The sequence below is a fragment of the Equus asinus genome, chromosome 21 (genome assembly GCF_041296235.1).
Source record: "Equus asinus isolate D_3611 breed Donkey chromosome 21, EquAss-T2T_v2, whole genome shotgun sequence".
In the NCBI taxonomy this organism is placed as follows: Eukaryota; Metazoa; Chordata; class Mammalia; order Perissodactyla; family Equidae; genus Equus; species Equus asinus.
This window is the reverse complement of record NC_091810.1, coordinates 78549582-78571765: the sequence shown is the minus strand read 5'-3', so window position 1 is coordinate 78571765 and position 22184 is coordinate 78549582. Positions and strand designations below refer to the sequence as shown.

At 41.2% G+C, this 22184-nt stretch overlaps 1 protein-coding gene across 7 annotated transcripts in view; it reads right to left on the bottom strand.

The window, feature by feature from the left end:
- ATP2C1 (ATPase secretory pathway Ca2+ transporting 1) overlaps positions 1 to 22184 on the bottom strand; it is a 146900-nt gene that overhangs the window by 121301 nt on the left and 3415 nt on the right. For 2 of the 7 annotated variants that reach the window (XM_070493152.1, XM_044754761.2), the window contains exons 1-2: positions 3113 to 3385; positions 2651 to 2839 (exon numbers count right to left, since the gene is read on the bottom strand). The exons of 3 other annotated variants lie outside the window; for them this stretch is intronic. In XM_070493152.1, the coding sequence (XP_070349253.1) occupies positions 2651 to 2656 (6 nt within the window). In that variant the 5' untranslated portion in view covers positions 2657 to 2839; positions 3113 to 3385. Of the gene's footprint in view, positions 1 to 2650; positions 2840 to 3112; positions 3404 to 22184 lie in introns of those variants that run through there. 2 more of the 7 variants (XM_070493155.1, XM_070493156.1) reach the window with 2 other exon arrangements.

Sequence of the window (22184 nt, the reverse complement as noted above, 5' to 3'; positions counted from 1 at the left end):
CGTGCTAACTGTGTGTCAACCATTGTTCCGGCAACTTCACATATCAGGCTTCACTTATTCCTCAAACCAACCCTCCAAGAGGGCATTATCTCATTTATAGATGGGAAAACTCAGAAGCTGAGGAAGCTTAGAAGCACATTAACTTGTCAGATTTTCAGGAGAGGAAAAAAATTACCTGTCAGGATTCAAATCCAAGGCTGTCTCTTTCTACACTGTCCCTCCCTGGCTTCTTTGTAGAGCTGCAACTTTCTCTATGGGCTTAAAGCCATAACACTATAGAAAATTCCATACTTAACTCCACCCATTGCCTAACTAATAATGACAACTACATACAGAGCACTTTGGCCACTACTGTTTCCCCTTTCAACATTCCACTGTCATAAATAATATTAACACTAAGTAGCATACTAGTATGCAAACACCAGACTAGGCTAAGCTATTTACAATTAACATTTATCGAGTACTCACTATATACTAGATACTGTTATAAATGCTTACAACAACCTCATAAGCTAGGTTCTATCAATATCCTTATTTTATAGATGAAGAAATTAAAGCACAAAAAGCTTTAATAAATCACACAAGGCCAAATTAAGGGAAGTGGGGATCCAGCATTCAAATCAGGTTCTCTAGCTCCACAGCACACGCTCTTAAACTCCATCCTTCCTCTCGCCCAAAAGAATTTATACAGGGTTTCTATATAACCCTCTTAACTCCGTAAGCTAAGTATTATCAATCCCAACTTATAGATGAGGAAACAGAGCCTCAGAAAGGTGAAGTAATTTGCTTGAAGTCACACAATGTTTAGTGGTTAATGCATAATTTGAATTTATTTTTGTTTCACACCCCTAAGATGTTAATACACCATATCAAACGAGGATATTAACTATAAAAAGGAAAGCGAAGGTGATCTACATATTCAAAATGTTCAATTACTCTTGAAAATGTCTAGGCTATTTACAAGTTCTTAAAAATGTTTAAGTATGAAAAAAGAAGAAATGTTATGGTCATGAGAAACTAACAAAAATGGCCTCTTATTATGAGGCAGAAAACCCCCACAAATTTTTAAGAATTGTATAATTGTTTACTATGAGTCAAATCATTCTTATTTGGCCATAAAGTACGGCGACCCAGTGAGACACAACCACTCCCTCCCACCTCAACAGACAATACCAGTCAGCTTTATTAGTCACGCTCCTTTTCCTGAGAGCTCAAGAAACAAAGGCAACATCGAAGAATCTACCTACTTTAGGATACTCTCTCAAATCTGGTAACATTCTGAAAGCAGAAACTCAAGTTTTAGATGTTATTTAAGATGCAACTGCCAAAAAACAAGTACATGGATGCATTTAATATTCTTTGTCTCTTGTGCAGAAAGGATTTGCCTTTCTTAGATCAAGTTAAAGACAAAGAGGAAAAAGCCTCAGAAAAGTGATTTTCCATATCGCCAGACAAAAATATTACTTTCAAATGCTGCTTCTAAAGACCCAATTAGACAGTCTAAGTCCTCTGCAGTTACACGCTTTAGTATTTCAGAAAATGTCTTCCACCAATTATCCATCCAAAGCACAACTAAGCAATATAATCATGCCTCCCATCATATTTCCCACACATCCCAGAGGTCTAAGACAGCAAAACAGATTATACTGCATATAAGAAACATCTATTTTAAAATTACTAGTCCTACTTAGGACAATCAAGCTTACATTCTCAACAATGCAAAAACCAGTTAGAAAGCAGCCAGAAACCCAACTGCAGTTCCTTTGTATCAGCTACAGATTTTAAAGACCACAAGATACAAGAGGACAAATTGTAATTTCTAAGTATCTTTTACAGCATCTTGCAGCCTTGTAAAAAAAGGAAAAAAAAAAACGATATCACACACAAGTCAGAAGTCAGTCCAAAGAATAACTGTGGTTGTTTCAGGAGGGAAAAATAATAATTTATTCAGAGTTGCTCAACGCTTTTAACAAATAATCTGTGTATGTGCTGTGTATGAAAAGCATTATATATTTCAACGAGGCCAAAGGAATCAAGTAACATGTGAATAACCACCTAGCGCACACAAAGTGTACAGTGGACAAACAGGTTCCACAGTCAATCTTGTAAATGATGTTTTGAAATAAGGAGGAACTTTAAGAAAGGAAATCACTTCACAATATTTCGTTAAATTCAGAGTTGTTTTTTGTGAACTGAAAAACAGTGAGGTTTTTTTCCAAAGGTACATTTAATAAGAAATCTTTTTCTTTCCCATAAACGAAGCCACTCACATACCATAGCAAGGCTTGATATGCAAATATACAGAGATGCAGTCCATCCCCTTCCCTCCCCATTTCCACTTCCCCTCGAGTGATTCCTTTCAAATAGCTATTTAAACAAGCATCGATGCTATCTGAAATGAAAACTTCCCTTCCATTTCCTAAGCTAAAGAAAGCAGCATCAAGCTCAGTCACCCCACAGAACCTTAATTTCCGAAATGCCCTATGTTACCAAAATGATACCTGGATATCCTAAGAAAGCAATTCCTTGGACATTTCACCATCAAGGGAAAAATTAAAGAAAATAAAAAGGTAGGAAGAGAAAGGCAACTTAAAAGCAAACCACCACACCCTCAACTCCGCGCTGCAACCCATCTGCCAGGGGCCTTTACCTTCATTTTCCATCGAAACTGCACTTGGGTTGATGGCTACAAAGTCTTTAGTGTCAGCCACGGCCACACCGGGAATAAAGAAGAGAAGAGGAGGACAAGGAAGAGAAGCCCCCGGAATCCCAGGCTGTCACCCCCGCTCCCGGCCACACGTCCCACGGCTGCTCCCACCACCCCTAGCAGCAGCAGCATCTGCAAGAGAAACCAGGAGAAGCGGCGCTGACGAGAGAGGGGGCGAGAGGGAGCCCCCAGACCCCGCGCCCACCCCTCGACCACCCGCTACGTCCCCAGCTCAAGCCGGCTGGGCGGCGCCCTAGAGACACTCCCCAGCCTGGGTATCCCCGGACAACCCCTCCCTCAGGACCTGGAAGTTTCTGGAAATTGGGGGTGGGGATGGGGGCTGTAGGTAATACTGGTGCCCTCCCAACGCCCCAGACCCCTTCCGCCGGGCTGCGGGGGACTCACCCGCGGGGCCCACGGGAGCGCCCAGCGCGCCTCGGGAGCACAGGAGCGGCTCGCCGAGCGGCGGCGCTAAGGCGGGAGCCTGCTCCCGGTGTGAGAAAGCAGCGAACGGGAAGGAGGGAGGGCGGGCGGGGAGGGGAAGGGAGAGGAGGTGAGGGACCCGTCACGATCGGCCCGGCCGCGCTGGTCTGCTCCCGCCTCCGCCTCCTGCGCTCCGCCCCTCCCCGCCGCACCCCGCACTCCCGGGCCCGCCGCGGACCGAGCTTTGTCGCTACTACTTCCGCTGCGAGAGGCGCGCGCGCACGCGCACTCTCACTCACCGGCGGGGACGGCGGAAGTGAAGGCCGCGCCGCCCGCCCAGAACTGTCCGGTAGGAGGGCGTGGGGGGCCGGCTGCCAGCCCTGGCCCTACCTGCTCTATGGCGGCTTCTCGTTCCCCCTCGGGGCCGCTGCCAGCCCGTTTCTACGCACCCACTGGGCGCGAAGGTCGGAGATCCGCGCTGGCCGCGCATTCTCAGGAGGCAGCCGCACGGTCGGACCCAACGGGCAGGAACAATCATGGTCGCTGTCCCCGAGGTGTTTGAGCGCGCCCAACAAAGGCGACAAGGGAAGCCTCGCTTGTCGGGAGGCCGTCACAATCTCGGCACGCGACGCGAGGACCGCCGAGCGAAGGGGCGAGCGCAGAGGGGCGCTGGCGTTCTTACTGGGACCCCGCATCCTCGCTTGCCCACCCGGGTCACGCCTGTTTTGGTCTAACTCCGGGCGCAAGTCATCGCGGGGCGACTTCCCAAAGTTCTGTCCCGCTAAGGGGTCAGCTTCAGTGCCTGTGTGTACTGTGAGGGCAAGGATCAACCTCAGAGAGCTCAAGGGAGGGCTACAACCTTTTTCATTCGTTTCCAGGGTGTGGAACCAAAGAGGTTGGAACACCAACTAGAAACCGAGCGTCCAGAGATGGAAGCTGAAGAACGGGCGTTACCTTCGGCCACTGGCTGTGTCTTTGCCATTTGAACGTTTCATTTGCTCGGCACATAACTTAGGTCTCCAATAAGTGATTTTTGATGGACGGTTGATTTTAATAAGCCTTGGTAAGCCAAACACTGGGGACATTGAACCCAAGTCCTCTTGCACCCATATCCACCAGAGGGCAGGGCTACATCTGCTGAGTTAGAGTGCATCCTCCAAAGAACTCCAGACCACGAAAGAAGTCCTCCCTGACATGTTAGAGCTGTTTTTCTCCACCAACCCCTATACCCATTAAAATATTTGCCCCTTATCTCAGGTCCTGTAACATATCCCCAGTATGCCCTCGGACCACATGTTCAATGTCAAAATAAACGACCAGACGGGGTTGCCTGTTTTCCTATGTTTGGTCCCAAGTAAGTGGAGACAGTCTAGGATCAAAAACCCTGGAAATCTTTTTAAATTTATTTTAAGAAACATTGCGATTTTATCCAGCGAGGTCACTTTTAAATTTCAAAAGTGACCCCATAAAAGTCAGGATGAAGTAGGTTTCTAGTATCAGTTACAGTTCACCACCCACCTTTCTTGCATGCTTAGTGATTTTTGTCTGCCAGTGGTGTTAAAAGCCTATGATTTTACAACAGATGAATGTGCTGTCTCTTCTCGATGTTGTAATCGATTTGTAATGATTATTAGTTACTATACTTACTGGACCTTGACACCACGGCATCATATTAAAAACATGAGAAAGCATCTAAAGTAGGAAATGTATACAATATAGATATAATTTGATGTTAACATATGATTTTACAAAATAGAAGACAATTTCACTGTGTAGATTTTGCTGTTGGATTGCTTTAATTATCTCAAATGTTTTATCTAAGGAACTTTTCAGAATTATCTGTTTTGCATTCCAATACCCTAGCATTAACACTGAGTCCGTAATTAATTCCCCCAAAGATTTATCATTCCATAGTTTATACCTAAAGTAGTGTACTCTGGAATTTTACTTTTTGGTTGCCTAAATTGTGAAAGCCATTGTTGGTCTTACTAAGCCAAAAAAGAAATTGGATAAAACCTGCTTTGTCCAGAAAAATTGTTACATGCTTCATTCTTAATCCATTGTCAGTCATCTCACAAACTCCCTGGGCTTGGGAGCAGCAAAAAACCTTAAAGGACAGCTGGTTTAACCACTTAGCTGATCCTTCAGCCTCATCAACATGCTTCTACAGAGTGATCCTAGATCCTCTGCCTGTACACCCCCTCCACCAAGTTAGCCAACATCAGTAGCATCAACTTTGACTTCCCATGTATATGAAAGCTAGCACTTGTTAACACTATTCAAGCCAGAGCAGTGGGGAATGCTTGGGCCACAAGCTTCAGAAATCTTCCTTCTCCCAGTATCTCCTCTGACCAGCTGACCTACCATGAAACTTTTGTGTAGCAATCTCTACCTCCTCCTCTTGGGGGAAGGAGACTAAAATATATGTACACTGCATTACATACATATACATACATACATATATAAGATTTTAGATATAGATACAGGTATAATAACTACCCTTCTTTCTCTCAAAATGTTATTGTGAGGATCTGATAAAGTGAGGACAGGTTTTAAATTATAAGCATTGTAAAAGCATAAGATTATCATATAGGCCTGGCCCCATGGCTGAGTGGGTTGGGTTCGAGCCATCTGCTTCAGTGGCCCAGGGTTTCGCTGGTTTGGATCCTGGGCGCGGACATAGCACCGCTCGTCAGGCCACGCTAAGGCAGCATCCTACAGAGCTAGAAGGACCTACAACTAGAATATGCAACTATATACTGGGGGGCTTTGGGAAGAAGGAGGGAAAAAAAAAAAATTGGCAATAGATGTTAGCTCAGGGTCAATCTTTAATAAAAAAAAAAATTTTTTAAAGATTATCCTACAGAGAAACAAGGAAAAGCATGCACTATTAGCTAACTAGAATGAGATTGATGACAATGAAATGTATTATGTTCGTTTCCTCTTATTTTTCCTTTAGAAATCGATGCTCAAAATCTATTCTACTCTCATTTTGTTTGAATATTTAACCTACAAAATTAAATATCTGATGCAAAAAATGGTTACATATGAGCAATAAAGGGGAAATTTGTCAGGCATCTCTGCTTTCGGGAAATATTACAAACAGGGAAAATTGAGGAAGAACAGTCACGATGTTCTAATTTTATTTATACTGTGCCTTATTACACAAAGGATGTGAGGCATCTTGTTTTTAATATCAAATTCAATAGCTGGCACTTTTATAAACCGAGATGATAAAGGAATATGTGGCCCTTTAGGATTTAAAAATTAATTTGGAAAACATTATTTTAAAATCTTTCCTCAATTAAGTCTTAAAGTCTGTTTTAACGTTGTTTTAAGTACCAAAGGTTTTGAGTACCAAAGGTTAACAGTTATGGAATTTTACCTAGTCACTAGAAAAGAAGTTGTCGTTCTTTTTTAAGTTGGAATTTTAAAGCATATAAAGATGCAACACTTTATTTTTATAAGCTAACCTACTCCCGCAGAACAACACCAGTATTTTTAATAGGATAAAGGACATGCTAAGGGTCAAGTTTGGGGAAATACCGTCTTATTGCAAGAAGTGGCACATGAAATGAGTGTCTAACAACCACCTGCCAGACTTGCTGTAAACCCACCTGATTCTGTGTCTTACCAGTGCTGGAAGAGTAAAATTTGGAAGCAAGAATAAGAACCGAATGGGCTCAAAAATGAACTACCTATATTTGGTTGGTTTTAATAGCACGCAGTTACCCAAGTACTTTATAAATATTCCATAGCTTTTACACTTGCTAGCATTCTAATCATGAAACATTGGACGAAACTGAGGAGAAGAAATTAGAAAAATTAAAGTATATTCTTTTAATTTTTATTTTTAAAAAAAGTTATTTCAAGTAAGACTCAGTTTCCAGATTCAGTGGGTTCTGAGCCTGTGATGTTCAGGATCTTTGGTACATACTACCAATCTTCTGGTTGGAGGTGAGGGTAGGTGGGGGCACAGGTGAGGATAAGAAAGGGAAGGAGGAAGAGCAAAGTAAATGTGAGCTCCTGTCCAGAAGTCAACTCTGGGCTTCATTATTTCCATGGAAAGTAGACGTACAGGGCTGGCCCCGTGGCTAAGTGGTTAAGTTCGCACGCTTCACTTCCGCGGCCCAGGGTTTCACCAGTTCAGATCCTGGCTGCAGACGTGGCACCATTCATGAGGCCACGCTGAGGCAGCGTCCCATGTGCCATAACTAGAAGGACCCACAACTTAAATATACAACTATGCACTGGGGGGATTTGGGGAGAAAAATATTGGCAACAGTTGTTAGCTCAGGTGCCAATCTTTGAAAAAAAGGGGGGGGAGGGGCTGGTCCAGTAGCGCAGCAGTTAAGTTCACACATTCTGCTTCCACGGCCCCCAGGGTTCACCAGTTCGGATCCTGGGTATGGACGTGGCACAGCTTGGCAAGCCATGCTGTGGCAGGCATCCCACATATAAAGTAGAGGAAGATGGGCACGGATGTTACCTCAGGGCCAGTCTGCCTCAGCAAAAAGAGGAGGATTGGCAGCATATGTTAGCTCAGGGCTAATCTTCCTCAAAAAGAAAAAGTTCCCAAGAAACACCAGTCAATACAATGCCCTTCCTCCCCCCCCGCCCCCACAAAGAAAAGAAAGTAGACATACAATATTACAATATTCCATGTTACATACACCCCGAGATTTGTTTTGAGGTAAAAATGTACCATTTAACAGGTATCCTGTCTAGTTTCTTTTTTTTTTTTTGGATTGTGATGGCATGCATATCAATACCACTGGCCAGGATCTCCTACTAACTTTGAAAGCCTTGCTGGTAGGTTGGTTGTCATAAATAGTTGAAACGATCAGACTCCCTAGCATGTCTGCTGGCCCCCTGCTGTGTCTACAGTAATAGCCTAGGCCTCCTCCCTCCATTTAAACGCTTTCTCAATTTCCCCTCAGAAACATTTTCAGTCTCTACTCTGCTGCACACTGGGATCTGAGAAAGCTTTGGGAAAGGTTGCATTCCTCAAACCTCCAAAATGGTATGTTTTACACTTAAAAGTTTTCTACCCCACCATTTTCTAGAAGTCAAATATTTTTTGCAAAGCTTGCATCTTTGCCTGAACTTGTCCCAGCTTCCTCCAGACCCCCTGCAGAAATCGTCTCTCTCCACTCTGCTTCCTATTGTGAGAACAAAAGAGAGAAAAGGCACAAAAATGCCATTATGATATTTAATGTATTATTATTAGAGAGATTCATAGCTTTAGAAATTGCCCAAGGCTTTTTGAGGATCCTAAAGTTTAGCCATACTCCCATTGAGCATGCTACGCAAAATAAGAAACCCCCACCAAAGAGATGGTTTGCAAGGTAGATGATAGAGAAGGGGAATTACAAATTGGCAGGAAGGAGTTTTTGCACCACAAGCAAATTGTTAAACCTTTAGGTTAGAAAATTCTGCACTGCAAATAACAATCGGTAGAAACTTACATTAGCAGCATTTACAGTATACCTTCAGGCAATTTTATTTTTGCATTCTTGGTTATAAAAAACAATGTTTGTGTAGCCTCTTAGAGAAGATCTTAAAGATAATTTGATATTGCCAAATATCCTATATTTAGAGGGATTAGTGGAGATTCTGGAAAGAAAAAAAAAAGTTTTGTACAAGCCAGGAACAAGTAAGCTGAAGTGCAAATTTACAGCTTGAACTGGCCCAACCAGTTCCAATTCAAACAGTTGAATGAAAAGCTATTTTCTAGGAAACTGCTACATTGACTACTAGAAATATTGGTGCACTGTCCCACTGTGGAATGTTTAACAGGAAGCTGACAAATTAGAAATGGCATTCAGGCTCTATGAGAAGAGTAAAAGGAACTCTGTTATATTCCACATGATAAAGTACATCTTGTAATGAACGTCACCAGTCCTTTTCAAACATCCATTCCCCTCCAGGATCTTCAGTCTAAGTTAGTGTTTCTCAAATTGTGGCCCTCACTACCAGCAATATCAGCATCGCTTGGGACCTTATTAGTAATGCAGATTCTCGGATCCCTACTGAGACCTACCTGAGTCAGAAAATCTGGGACTTGGACTCAGCAATATGTGGCTTGACAAGCCTTCCTTTCTTCCCATAATTCTGAATGCTTGGAGGTACTGCAGCCATCTTATCACACCCTCCCATCTTCATCATGGAAAAGCCAACAGCAAGGATGGCCAAATAGTGATGAGAGGAAGCCAAGTCATTTAATACATAAGTAAGCTAACAAAGCAACCAACCCTGGAGCCTGTCCTACCACAGGACTTCCTTTAATGTGAGATAATAAACAGGTTTATATTTTCCGTGACTTGCAGCTAGAAGCATCCTAATTGATAGTCTTAAATGAGGAAAAATAGTTTAGACAAATAGGTGAAAGTGTTGTTTGATGGTCTAGCTGTTCCTATAAAAGTTAAAAGAATTCAATATAATATGACATACTCAAATGATAAAATGTTAAATAAATTACTTAAAATGCTAAAGACAATGTTAATCAATGGGAAGTTACAGAATAAGATGTAAGTCAAAAAGAGTGAACAAGGGGATATGTCTGTTTTTTAAGTTAAATGATTTCCACATTAGCATATAAAGTAAAAGACTGGCTATTAGGGATCAGCCCGCTGGCGCAGCCCTTAAGTTCACACTTTCCACTTCAGTGGCCGGGTTCACCAGTTCAGATCCCAGATGCAGACCTACGTACTGCCTGTCCAGCCATGATGTGGCAGGTGTCCCACATATAAAGTAGAGGAAGATAGTCACAGATGTTAGCTCAGGACCAGTCTTCCTCAGCAAAAAAGAGGAGGACTGGCAGCAGATGTTAGCTCAGGGCTAATCTTCCTCAAAAAAAAAAAATAAACTGGCTATTAATTTCAAAAGCTCCTCTGACAAGGTTTCCTTATTTCTAATTAGGAGTATTTTTTAGTTATGTAACTGCACTTTATTCTTGAAAATTAGTGAGATTTTAGAATTTTTGCTTTCTTATGTAGTTGTGTGCTCTGGCACCAAGCTTTATCTTGTTTAATTCTTCAACTAATGGCTACCTTGGTGATAGATTCTACCAGGAAACTGCTAAAATAAAGTTTACGTTTTCCTAAAGTATGACGGTCATTTTTTTCAACAAACTTGATGAAGATGTTTATTATTTTGAGATTTGCACATCAACTGGCATCTATTTTCTGATTTAGAGCAGTTAAAAAACTATGACATTAAAAAAAAACCTCTACATGTATTCTTCCCTAGTTTAAATAATTAAATTACTCATTTTAACCCTGAAAAAGTGCTTGGAAAGGTAAAGATGCCAATATTGCACATTTGATTAAAGAATTTAAATTGCTTTTAGGTAAATGAGAATCAATTTTCACTGAACCTCCACCAAAACTACGCATTTGTTCAGGGCTTTTCAGTTGACATAACATTTCAATGTACATGATTAAATTTAATCCTCACAACCCTAAGAGGTAAGCAGACTAGATCCTGTTAATTTTTATAGGTGGCAAAGCTGAGACCCACACAGGTGAAGCTCCTTGCACAAGAATTCTCACTATTCAGTGTCAAAGCCAGGAGTCAAATATCCATCTTGGCTTCAATTCCCTTAATGCTTCTACAATGACCCATTAGAAAATATACAATAAACTGCCCTGCTTATTGAATTACCTTTTATAGTTTATCATTTTGTTTTGTTAAATTCTTGCATCTTTCAAGTCAATGGGGCACCCTCCAACCTTGATGGCCATTAATTCCTGAGCCTAAGATCTCTGCCTCAGAGCTGATTTGATGACATTCAAGAATGTATTAATTAGGGGCTGGCCCTGTGGAGGTGGCTAGTGGTTAAGTCCACGTGCACCGCTTGGGTGGCCCAGGGTTCAGCGGTTCAGATCCCAGGTGTGGACCTAGCACTGCTCCTCAAAAAGAGGAAGATTGGCAACAGATGTTAGCTTAGAGGAAGACGCAACAGATGTTAGCTCAGGGACAATCTTCCTCACGCAAAAAAGGAATGTGTTAATTAAAAAGGACTTGATTTTGAAACTTCCTTTGTCATTGTCTACATCTATTCACTTGTTCTTATTTAACCTTGGGACATCATCACTTGGGAAATCGTGCTCCAGGCAGAAGCTGTTCTAGAATTCCTTAGGTTTATCTACTCAGAGTTGAAAATTACTGCTAAAATGGGAGTGTAATCGTATGAGTAATCACATGAGTAAATAATCACAGACAGGCATTTTAGAGAGATTATTCACTAGGTAATTAAGACATATTCATTAACATGCTTTATTGAAAAATACATATTTAAACACATGTTCTAAGGATCTAAAAGCCACTAAATAGTATTAGGAATACTAATTTCATCTTTCCAAGTGGTAAAATTTTTCTTTGTTCTGAGTCTTTATAATTATATTTACATATTAACCAGAGTAAGGGCAAGGGAGAAATTGAGAGATTTTGTTTTTAATGCTAAGACTTCGTACTGGCTTTAGCTGGTATGGAGGACGTAACAACTATTACACCTTTTTTATAGTCCATAATTTAAATCAACAATTAAAAGTCTCAGTTGCCACATCAGTTTAATCAGTAAACAGCTACAAAAGAAGGAATTAAAGAGATAAGAACATATTTTAGATTATATTCTTATAGCAAAGACATTGTTTAACAATTTCTTGCATTACTAAGAATTAGGTAATGCTACTAGGCATGGGGCAGCTGTGGTTGAAAATGGTCAGTTAAGAACCTGTCAAACTGTAAATTATCATCACTATCCCCCTGGCTTTAGCAACCACCCTCCATCTTCTAAAGGGCATGCGTGCTATTCTTGAGAAGGTATGGTAGGTAACTCCTGCCAGCTTTGATTTTGAAAATATGCATCCTCAAATGATCTACATCAGTGGTTCTCAAACTGCGGTCCTTACCACCTAGAAACTTTTTAGAAATGCAAATTCTGGGGCCCGCACCTCAGACCTACTAAATTAGCAACTCTGGGGGTAGGGCCCCACATTCTATAGTTTAGTCCTTTAGGTGATTCCAGTGCACACTAAAGTTTGAGCCCTGATTTACAAGAAACATAAAACTTTGATCTAAAAATGTTTTGATCTAAAAATATTTCTAATACTCCTCAACTCTAAAGAACAGAGCAAGAATGTATATCAGTATTGTAAACCTCCTCTGGCATTCTTAAATCACGTAAGACTTTGAACTTCTTTGAGTAGGTACCTGTTGGCCTAAAACCAGTTATTTTAAAAGACCAGGGGAAAGGACATGAAGACCATAAAGAGATCATACTTCTCCCCTCTTAAGTATCTCGGAGCATCACATCAGCATAGGCCTGGGACAGAGGAGAAAGCGAGAGGGCAGTGCAGGGGCAGTGGAGCTACAGTTATGTTCCCAGCTGGGAAGTCGGCCTTTGTTTTCTCATTCCCAGTAGGACCTTTGGGACAATGCTGCTTTGACCAGGTGCATCAGGCTTGGGCAGCGCCAGTTAGATGAAAGAAGGGCAGAAAAGCTTCATAAATAGAAAATGCCATTCTCTTGAAACAGTATATTCCTGAAAAGTAATTTTCATCCCTTAAAAACAAAACCAGAAAAAGCTGTGTAACATTTCAGAGGCTATAAAAAATTTTTTTTAAGTACATTATACAGAAATTATGTGTTGAGGACAGAGTAAAAGGGTAGTTTCTCAACACTAGTGAAATAGGGTTTTACACTATTCAGTCACTTTAAACAACTTCATTATAAGCTCTGCACTCATTATATGAGACCAAAATACTTCTATAATATGCTTTATTTATTTTGAGATCTACTTGTAGGCTATAGTCTAGCGGTAAATGTCAAAAGAGGGTTAACCGTACAGGGCAGGACTGCTTACATTTAAGGACAGTTATTCATAGAACAAAGGAAGATAGTAAGATGAGTCGAGTTTCTTTTAAGAGAAGGAAATACAGGAGAAAGCTGGGCATTTGAATACATTACCAGTGAGCAAAATTCAGCAAAGAAATCCAACATAAAGGTGATTTTTATCCAGAGACAAGTTACAGTAACTATGTTATAATTGCAAATAACAGATGAGTTTGCAAAAGCTTGATTGTGTCTTAATGAATTCTTAAAGACTTTTTTAGTGCTGCTATAATTTTTCTACTGTGTAGTCTTTAACAGCAATAACATGCTCCTCTCTGTGTGTTAACTAGACTATTTGGAAGGATAGTAAATGGTGTATTTAATATTAATTAGGCCAACAGGAATTTTGAGATCTATTATATTTGCAAATAGTCCCATTACAAATAATGAGTCTTGTGCAAATATAAATGGGGGTGGGGGGGACCTTTGAGTTTTAGCAATACCAGAACATCTCCATTTCCATAGTGCTGTATACGATAGAATGAAATACACCAAAAGAACATCCTCCCCTTCAATCAGTGGGGTTGGGAGCTCAAGCCGCTCAGAATAGGACCTCATACAGCCCTACTTTTGAAGCCACCCTATGGCATGGACTCTTGCATATTATAGTACAACACCGTTTTTGTGTTATACCATTCCTGCAAAGCTGGATTTTCTTGGAAACCAAGGAAGCTGAAGTTTCAGGGCCCCTTTCTTGCAGAGGCCCCCCTTAAGACCCTGAAAGAGATTCTAACAATGTTCTCATGCTCTTATGGTTTGGTAAAATTTGCAAAAGATATTTTAACTGCAGTTGGTTTTAGAGTACTCTTTTTGCTGACTTTTCCTCTTTCAAACTTCTTTCAGGTAGCATTGGAGTGGCCAGTGGCAAAATTTTGGATCTGGTTTAAAGAAAGTTGAAATAGGGATATGTTTAGGTTTTGTTTGGATTTAGTAGGGTATATAAATGTAGTTTGTAGTCATTTCTGTGTATGGTTAAGTTACTGCTAACTGTCCTGGTAGAGAAAGGACATCCAGGTATATTCCTACTACCAAATAGACTGAATCACAAGGCCTGAAATCTTTATACAAATGTGTCCAGTGGTGCCCAGCACCTGAAGTATGTGGGTGGTAAAGGAGAAAGAGGGCTAGAAGATAGTCTATGGAACTTTTCTAGACTCATAAAAAACAAATATAAATTGACTATGCTAGAGGAGTGTCTGAATTATCTTTCGATGATCTCTTTGGAGAGTATTAGAAAATCATTGTCATGTGAAGTGGTGATTAAAGCCTGCAGCCCAACATTGTAGGAACAAAACATCTTAGGGTGCAACTGTTAAGTAGTAAAAACACTTTTTTTCTAGATTTTGTGATGTTTGTGGTATTTGTCACCCAAATTTGTAATTTGTTGTGGTTTCTTATTCGATTCTAAATACTTATTCACTTGGTGTCCAATCTACTATTTATAATTATGTATTCTTTTCCTTAAAAGAAGTTCCCCCAAATTGAATAGCCTTCAAACCTCTCAAAAACGTGGATCTCTACCTAAAAGAATTTAAGGTGTCTTCTCTGGACAGTAGTTATGGTGGTTTTATTTTTAACCCCTTTATCCTTACTAGATGAAAGAAAATCTAATATCAAGGAAAGAAGGAAGAATAGAAAGGAAGGAGTGAGGGAAAGAAGGGGAGAAAGGGACCCTGCCTTTGGGAGGTGTCTCAGTATGAGGCAGTTAATCAGGCTGTGGAGTCAAGCTGACGGGCCAACCTGGAGCTGAACTCTTACTGCCATCACTTATGAGTGATGGACCAAGGTATCTCACTTTTTTTCTTCTTTTTTTTCTTCTTCTTCTCCCCAAAGCCCCCCAGTACATAGTTGTATGTTCTAGTTGTGAGTGCCTCTGGCTGTGCTAAGTGGGATGCTGCCTCAACATGGCTTGATGAGCGGTGCCATGTCTGCACCCAGAATCCGAACCAGCAAAACCCCAGACCACTGAGGGGGAGCCCATGAACTTAACCACTCGGCTGTGGGGCCAGCCCCAGTATCTCACTTCTTTAAACCTCAGTTCTCTCATCCATAATGTGGGGATAATACCTCCAATTTCGTAAGGTTATTATGAAGATTAAATGACAACATATGTAAAGGACCTTGCCAAGAACCTGGCACATATATGACATTTAATAAAAATTTTAAATTCCTTCTTTTTTTGTGAGAGAGATTGGCCCTGAGCTAACATCTGTTGCCAATCTTCCTCTTCTTGCTTGAGGAAGATTGTCGCTGAGCTAACATCTGTGCCAGTCTTCCTCTATTTTATGTGGGATGCCACCACAGCATGGCTTGATGAGCAGTGCTAGGTCAGTGCCCAGGATCTGAAACTGTGAACCCTGGGCCACTGAAGTGGAGCGCATGAACTTAACCACTACACCACCAGGCCAGCCCCTAAAATTCTTTATTCTTAAGTACATAATCAAGTTGTATTTCTTGAGATAGCTTTATTAATATGCTGCCTTTAGGATGAGCAGGAAAGAAATAATTCCAGCATTTTTCCTGCTCTCTTCACAGCAAATTATGAGCAGTACAACATATGTGGAAAGTTCATTTCTTTTTCTAAGACATAGAACTGTCTGTACAAGTTGAGAAAATATGTCATCTTCCATTCTGAGCAAAAGTTAGCAAATAAAATGTTGCAGACAAACTGTCTAAGAAGCAAAATAGGATAGCAAATTTAGGAATCTGCACAAAAAGCTACACTGTAGTTCACAAAAAAAGGTTTACATTTTGGTTAACGTGCTTATTTCAAAGACAAAGATTTGGGTGTTCATCCATTTACTGACTTCTGTGCTTCAAAGATTTCTGAGCACAGTAGATTAGGAAAGTTTAGAAGCAGCCAACAGGATTAGAAATAGCTCAAAAGTCAACTTGGTCCAGGTGTCTCCCAGGCACGTCTAACACTTCACAGCTGTGATAACATGGACAAGAAGGATGGAACACCTTCAGAAGGGACCACAATAAGCAGCAAGTTATCAGCATCAAATGCAGGAAAAGAAGAATTGAAGGTAAAAGACAGTTGATATTAAGAAAAAAAAAAACCAGTGGTTAAAATGCCACAAGATAACCTGAAAAATGAATTCTAATGATGCACCTGTGCCCTCTCTCAGTTCCTAAGGTATCTGAATTGTCCATCTTTCTACTGCTTACTGGCTAGAATCTTGGGGCTGGCAGGGGCCTGGTAAGTCATTCCATCTTCTTTCATGATGTAGAAACCATCACTACAAATCCTCTGAGCAGGGGTCACATACCCTGCCCTCTGCAAAAGGTGGTCCATTCCTCTACCTCTCACTTTTAGAAAGTCCATCCTTATTATTGTATCACAACCTCTCCCTATAATTTTGCCCATTAGTTATGGTTGTTTCCTCTGGAACCTCCCAAATGCACATCCATTTTTCTTCTACGAATTAGCCCTATGGGTCTTGTAAAACACACAAACAAATACACTCGCAGAAACAATCATATCTTAAGATTCATCCTCACAGAGCCTAACATCCAGGATTCTTCCAAGCACTTCTGTCTCAGGATAGCATTCATTACCTGCCTCATACCACCTCCCGCCCCTCACGAACCAATTCCACAAACTTGTATTCAGTTTCTTCCATCCAATAGGCATGTTGCTAGTCATCCAAGACGTACTGGGAATCAAATAGCCCCACAAATAGATGCAAAAGTGCTACTGGGATAAGTACAGCAAAGGAGAGTTACAAGGTGCCTTCAAAGTATATAATGGGAGATAGGACCAAGGTGGGAAAGTCAGAAAAGCCTGCCCTAAGGAACTAATATTGAATTAAGATTTGAAGGAAGAGTAGATATTAACTAAGGGAGTATAGTGAAGGAACAATTGGAATGAAGGCCCTGGACAAGAAGTGGCAGGGAAACAGGGAGAAGTGGAAGAAGGGTCCTTTAGCTGGGTGCAGAGAGCAAAGGGAGGCAAGGTAAGCAAGCCGCAGGGGAGAGAATCAGAATCAGACCACAGAAGGCCCTTCGTGTTGGGGAACTTTGTCTTTATCCTAAAAGCAAGTGGAAGGCAAGAAAGATCGTAAGCATGGGGCCAGGGGATTTCATGGTCAGGTTTGTGTCTCTAGAAGACCTCTCTGGCTGTGTGAAGATTTGATTAGACAGGACAGCAGCAGATAGAGGGAGACCAATAAAAAGACTATTATGGTACCTCAGGCAAGAAGTAATGATGGCCTCTTGGGCTAGGCTAGTGAGAGAGAGAAGTAGACCGATTGATTGAGGGGATATTTAGTGATAGAACTGAAAGGATTAATGATAGATTAGATATTGACTGAGGGAACAGAAAGTACCAAAGATGACTCCTAGGTCTCTGCCTGAATGACAGGCTGGTTGCTGGTGGTACTGTTTTCTTAGATAGAGAAGACAGGTTTGGGGGAGGGGAAGAACATGAGAGTGGGTGCCGATGACTAGAAAGCCGTTAATCTTCATGCAAGCTATTGAAGCTGGGTACCTGAGGGTTACTGTAAATATTCAGTAAGAACATGGTTACCTTTCAGCCTGTTCCTAGCACAGACATAGATGAAAAGAAGTTAATCTTGTCAATTTGCTGTCTTCTTGTTTAACCTGATGACTGACTCAAGGGTCACAAGGATTTATGAGCTTGTTTTGTAGAAGGAAAAGAATGCCTTCAAGGAAGTTACCATCACCAGATAACCAGCCCCCAGCTGCCTTGCCACCCAGAAGTCAGAATGCCCCCAGGCTTATCTGGAGAGAAAGAAACACAGATTACCCCTTGTTTCTCCAAAACTCCTCCTGCCAAGCCCCTTAGCTCTATAAAACCCCCTGCTTTCTTCTCTTGGGAAAGTGGATTCGAGTGAACCTCTTCTCCCACCTTCTTGTTTTGGCCAATTCAAATAAACGTTTCTTCCTCTTCAAGCAGTGATGTCTCCATGATTGGCTTACTGCATATTGGGCACATGAATGAATATGAGATTAAGAGGTTTTTTTATCACTCTCAATTACAATTCTCAGGCATCTTACAGATTATGTAGTGCCACAGACTGATTGTTTGTGTCCCCCCCAAAATTCATATGTTGAAATCCTAACTCCTAATGTGATAGTATTAGGAGGAGGGGCCTTTGGGAGGTGATTAGGTCATGAGGACAAAGCCCTCATGAATGGGATTAGTGCCCTTATAAAGATGCCCAAGAAAGCTCTCTCACCCCTTCTGCCAAAAAAAAAGATGGCCATCTAGGAAGCAGTGTCTCACCAGACACTGAATCTGCCAGCACCTTTATCTTGGACTTCCAGGCCCTAGAACTGGGAGAAATAAATTTCTGTTGTTTATAAGCCACTCGGTCTATGATATTTTGTTATAGCAGCCCAAATGAACTAAGGCATGGAGAAAACTATTGGAGGCTTCTTTTGGGTAAATAAATAGCTCTTTTTAATTTTTTTAATTTCTCCCTTCAGATAGAGGAGACTGTTGTAATTACTATGATAAAATATTTCAACTTTTAATGTCGTATTTAACAGTCAGAAATATTAAGGTTCAGTTTCATATTATGACAGCAATTTAACTGTCAATGTTACCTATATATAATCACACAAATCCCCCCGCAGGAGTGGGGAAGAATCTCTGCCCTGTATCTTAAATTCCACAGGGATAGTCTTTTCCTCCTGCTTCTGAAAGATTAAAGCTTTTTCTCTACCCAAGCACAAGGATATGGGGCAAACGCCTTTAGTTTCCCCTGAGATGTCATCTGAATTATCAACAGCATTTCATGACTGTTTTTAGAGGCTTTTAAAAATAGATAACTTTGCTATACTCTCAAGATATAACCAACTCACCTACTTAACATTTCTTAAACCAAGCTATAGCAAAATTTCTATCATTTTACCTAGAGAGGAGAGCCTACACCAGCAAACCCCTTATGTAACATTCCAAATCTCAATATAGCTTTGGTGGGGGGGAGGCGGGATGTAGGGAGAGTCCTTAATTTTTATATTGTTATTCAGAGCAGGTATAAGAGCCAAAATGAAGAACTGAGTTTCTAAGGTTCAAATTAAATTCAAATATTTATTTAACAACCCAACTTTGATGTTAGCATTCATTAAGAAACAAAGCAAGAAATAAAAATCCAGTGACACTGTTTGGACTAGAAAGCTTTTCTTAAGCCATTGAAGAGAAACTTTATTTTATTTTATTTTTTTAAGATTTCATTTTTCCTTTTTTTCTCCCCAAAGGCCCCCGGTACATAGTTGTGTATTTTTTTTAGTTGTGGGTCCTTCTAGTTGTGGCATGTGGGACACCACCTCAGTGTGGCCTGACGAGTCATGCCATGTCCACCATGCCCAGGATCTGAACCAGCGAAACCCTGGGCCACCAAACTGGAGTGCACAAACTCAACCCCTTGGCCACAGGGGCAGCTCTGAAGAGAAACTTAAGAATAGCCTCCAAAACAAAATTTGCTTCTAATCCTTAATTAAAATATAGCTACTGTACGTGCCCCCCGATCCCCAAAGACCATTCTCCTCATTTTAACAAATTAATCCAAGCAGGTCTGGAGCTAGATAGACCCTCAATGCCTGCAGTGTGTGGTTTTTGCCTCATGCTATAAGTACTTGAGTACAGCTCTTTCTACTCATTGAGACTATAAGCATCACAGAAGGGCTATACTCTACCTAATTCATTTTCACGTCCTCATCACCTATAAAAATGCTCTACACACAATACATATAAAAAACCTGCTTAATAATCAAAGGTATTACGGAATTCCACAAAAGAAGATGACAAAGCAGAGTTCTATCAGCTCTACATTCAGTCCTGTCCAGATCAACATTTGTGCCCATATTTATACAAGGACAACAATGGCAACATGATTGCATTTTCAGGTAACAAGAATATAGAAAAATAGTAAAAAATTCATGTGGATTAATTTCGTTGGAAGACGACATTATACCAATTCAAGGGTCTAATTCCAAAAATATATACACCTATTGTACATGCCCCAAAGCCCACTCTCCTCATTTTAAGCAGATTCACTATTAAATAGGCAAGACACGTCAAGTCAGCACTTAGGTGGTATTTCTTGTTTAGAAAGAAGTCTTTCTATTCAAGAGACAAAGGCAGCATTGGCATAGATCATCCCAAATTCTTGTCTACTAAGTGAGCCATCCTGTATTTTCTGATCCCTGGTCTGTGGGACACACAGAAGAAGAGATTCAAGTGGATGAGGCTACTGCAGGGCAGTATAAGTTGAAGGACAAGAGCTCAAAATACCAGGCTCCTCTGTCTCAGTCTTTCATCAGGGGGATTTATTTATTATTGATAAGTTGACCTTCAGGCATCACCTACCCCGTGGACTCAGCCTGTAGAGTCCTTTTCTCTTTGCTTGGTAGTCATATTGCCCTTTTCTACATCTCTGCTAAGACTCCCAATACACACTGGAAAAAGCACTGAAGTGGGAGTCAAGCAGGCCACATTCTAATCCCAGCACTGATACAAATGAGCTGTGTGACCTCGGGCAAATCTCTTAACATCTGGCACTAGTAACATCTGTAAAATAAATTACACAGTTTCTCCTAGATCTCAACAGCCTCGCTTACTAAAGGTAATAACTCTATTTTCACCATCTCTTGCCCTCATCTGCACAATAGCATCTCAGCCCCTGAACACCCCAACCTCTGCATTGACTCATTCAGTTATATAAATTTATCACCTACTATATGCTTTATTTATGTTTGGCACTTGGGCTAAACTAGCAAATGAAAGCAATCATCTTCTCTGAATTGGGGTGAAATAAGATTTACACTTAAAAGGAAGATACTGACGGCTAAGGGGAACTTGGATTGTGGGGTAACAAGAATGAACATGGGGATACAATTCAAATGCTATTGCAATGGTCCAAGCAAGGGAGGATGATGTAGCAGGGTGTGTAGGAAAAGATGGAGGATTCAGTAACTATTTTAGAGGTATAATTGAACAGGTTTGTTATGAGATTGCAAAGGGAGGTGAGGGAGAGAAAGGGAGGTGCCAAAGTGACTCCCAAGTCTGTGGTTTGAGCTTTTGTGTTGATTGATGGACCTGCGGAGGAGCAGATTTGGGGATAGAGCTTGTGAGTTCTCTTTGGACCTATTCAGTCTGCAACATCACCGAGACATTCAGATGGAGATGTCAAATAGGCAGTTGGATATACAAAGCTAAGGTGCACTGGGGTTAAATATTTGGGAGTTGTCGGCAACTAGGTGGTGTTTGAAGCCATGGGAATGGAGGAGCTCACCAAGGGAGTGAGGGTAGACTGTCTCAAATGAAATCACAAACTGTCTTCTCTTATCATTTGGCCTGGCATCCATGAATAATGTCTCCATCGGTGGTGTTGACCCCTCAGAGCAGCATTCCCTGGAGGTTCATAGGGCACTCAGTTCTCTGTAAGACTCATTGAGCTGAAGCCAGGCTATAGTCTGCCCAGAAGTGGAATAAATTCTCCCTTCCCCACTCAGTGTCCCGCTTGGTCACCCAAGCCACAGAGCAGGCTGTTGGGACTGCAGTACTCAAGAGAATATTGCCTACAAGTCCTGTTCATTTCCTACAAGTTCAGACAACATCTCAGCTAGACTCTGGCTGTTCCCACCAAACCAAAAGGAAATACCTGCAATTATATATCCTTATGTGTGTGTTTAGTACACTTGCCCAAACTCATCTGAGAATCCATTTAGGCTCAAGCTAGGTTCCTCCTACGCACCACTACCACCACTACAACACCATTTGAATAATACTGCTTGGAAATATTTCATCATCAAATTTGCCCAAACTTCTGCACCTTCATCTAATTAATCACCTTAATCTTCTAAGTTAGGGACTTGGCTTTGTGAAATGTCTGCAATACCAGAGTCTAGGAATGCAAAGGATGAGCTATTTGTTCTCAGTTTGATAAACAACCTGTCCATCCATTGATTGGCACATCGCAACAGGAACAACAACAAAAACTACCAAACCAACCAACCCTCAGATCAAACCTTCGTGTCTGTATGACACCAAGAGCAAGGAGGAAGAACACTAAGAAGGTTTAAACAAGAAGGCATCTGTGGACAAGGCAAGTGTAACAATGACCATGACTGGGACATACGGGGACCCTCCAGGCTCAGTCAAGAGATGGGTGGAAGTAAGAAAGGA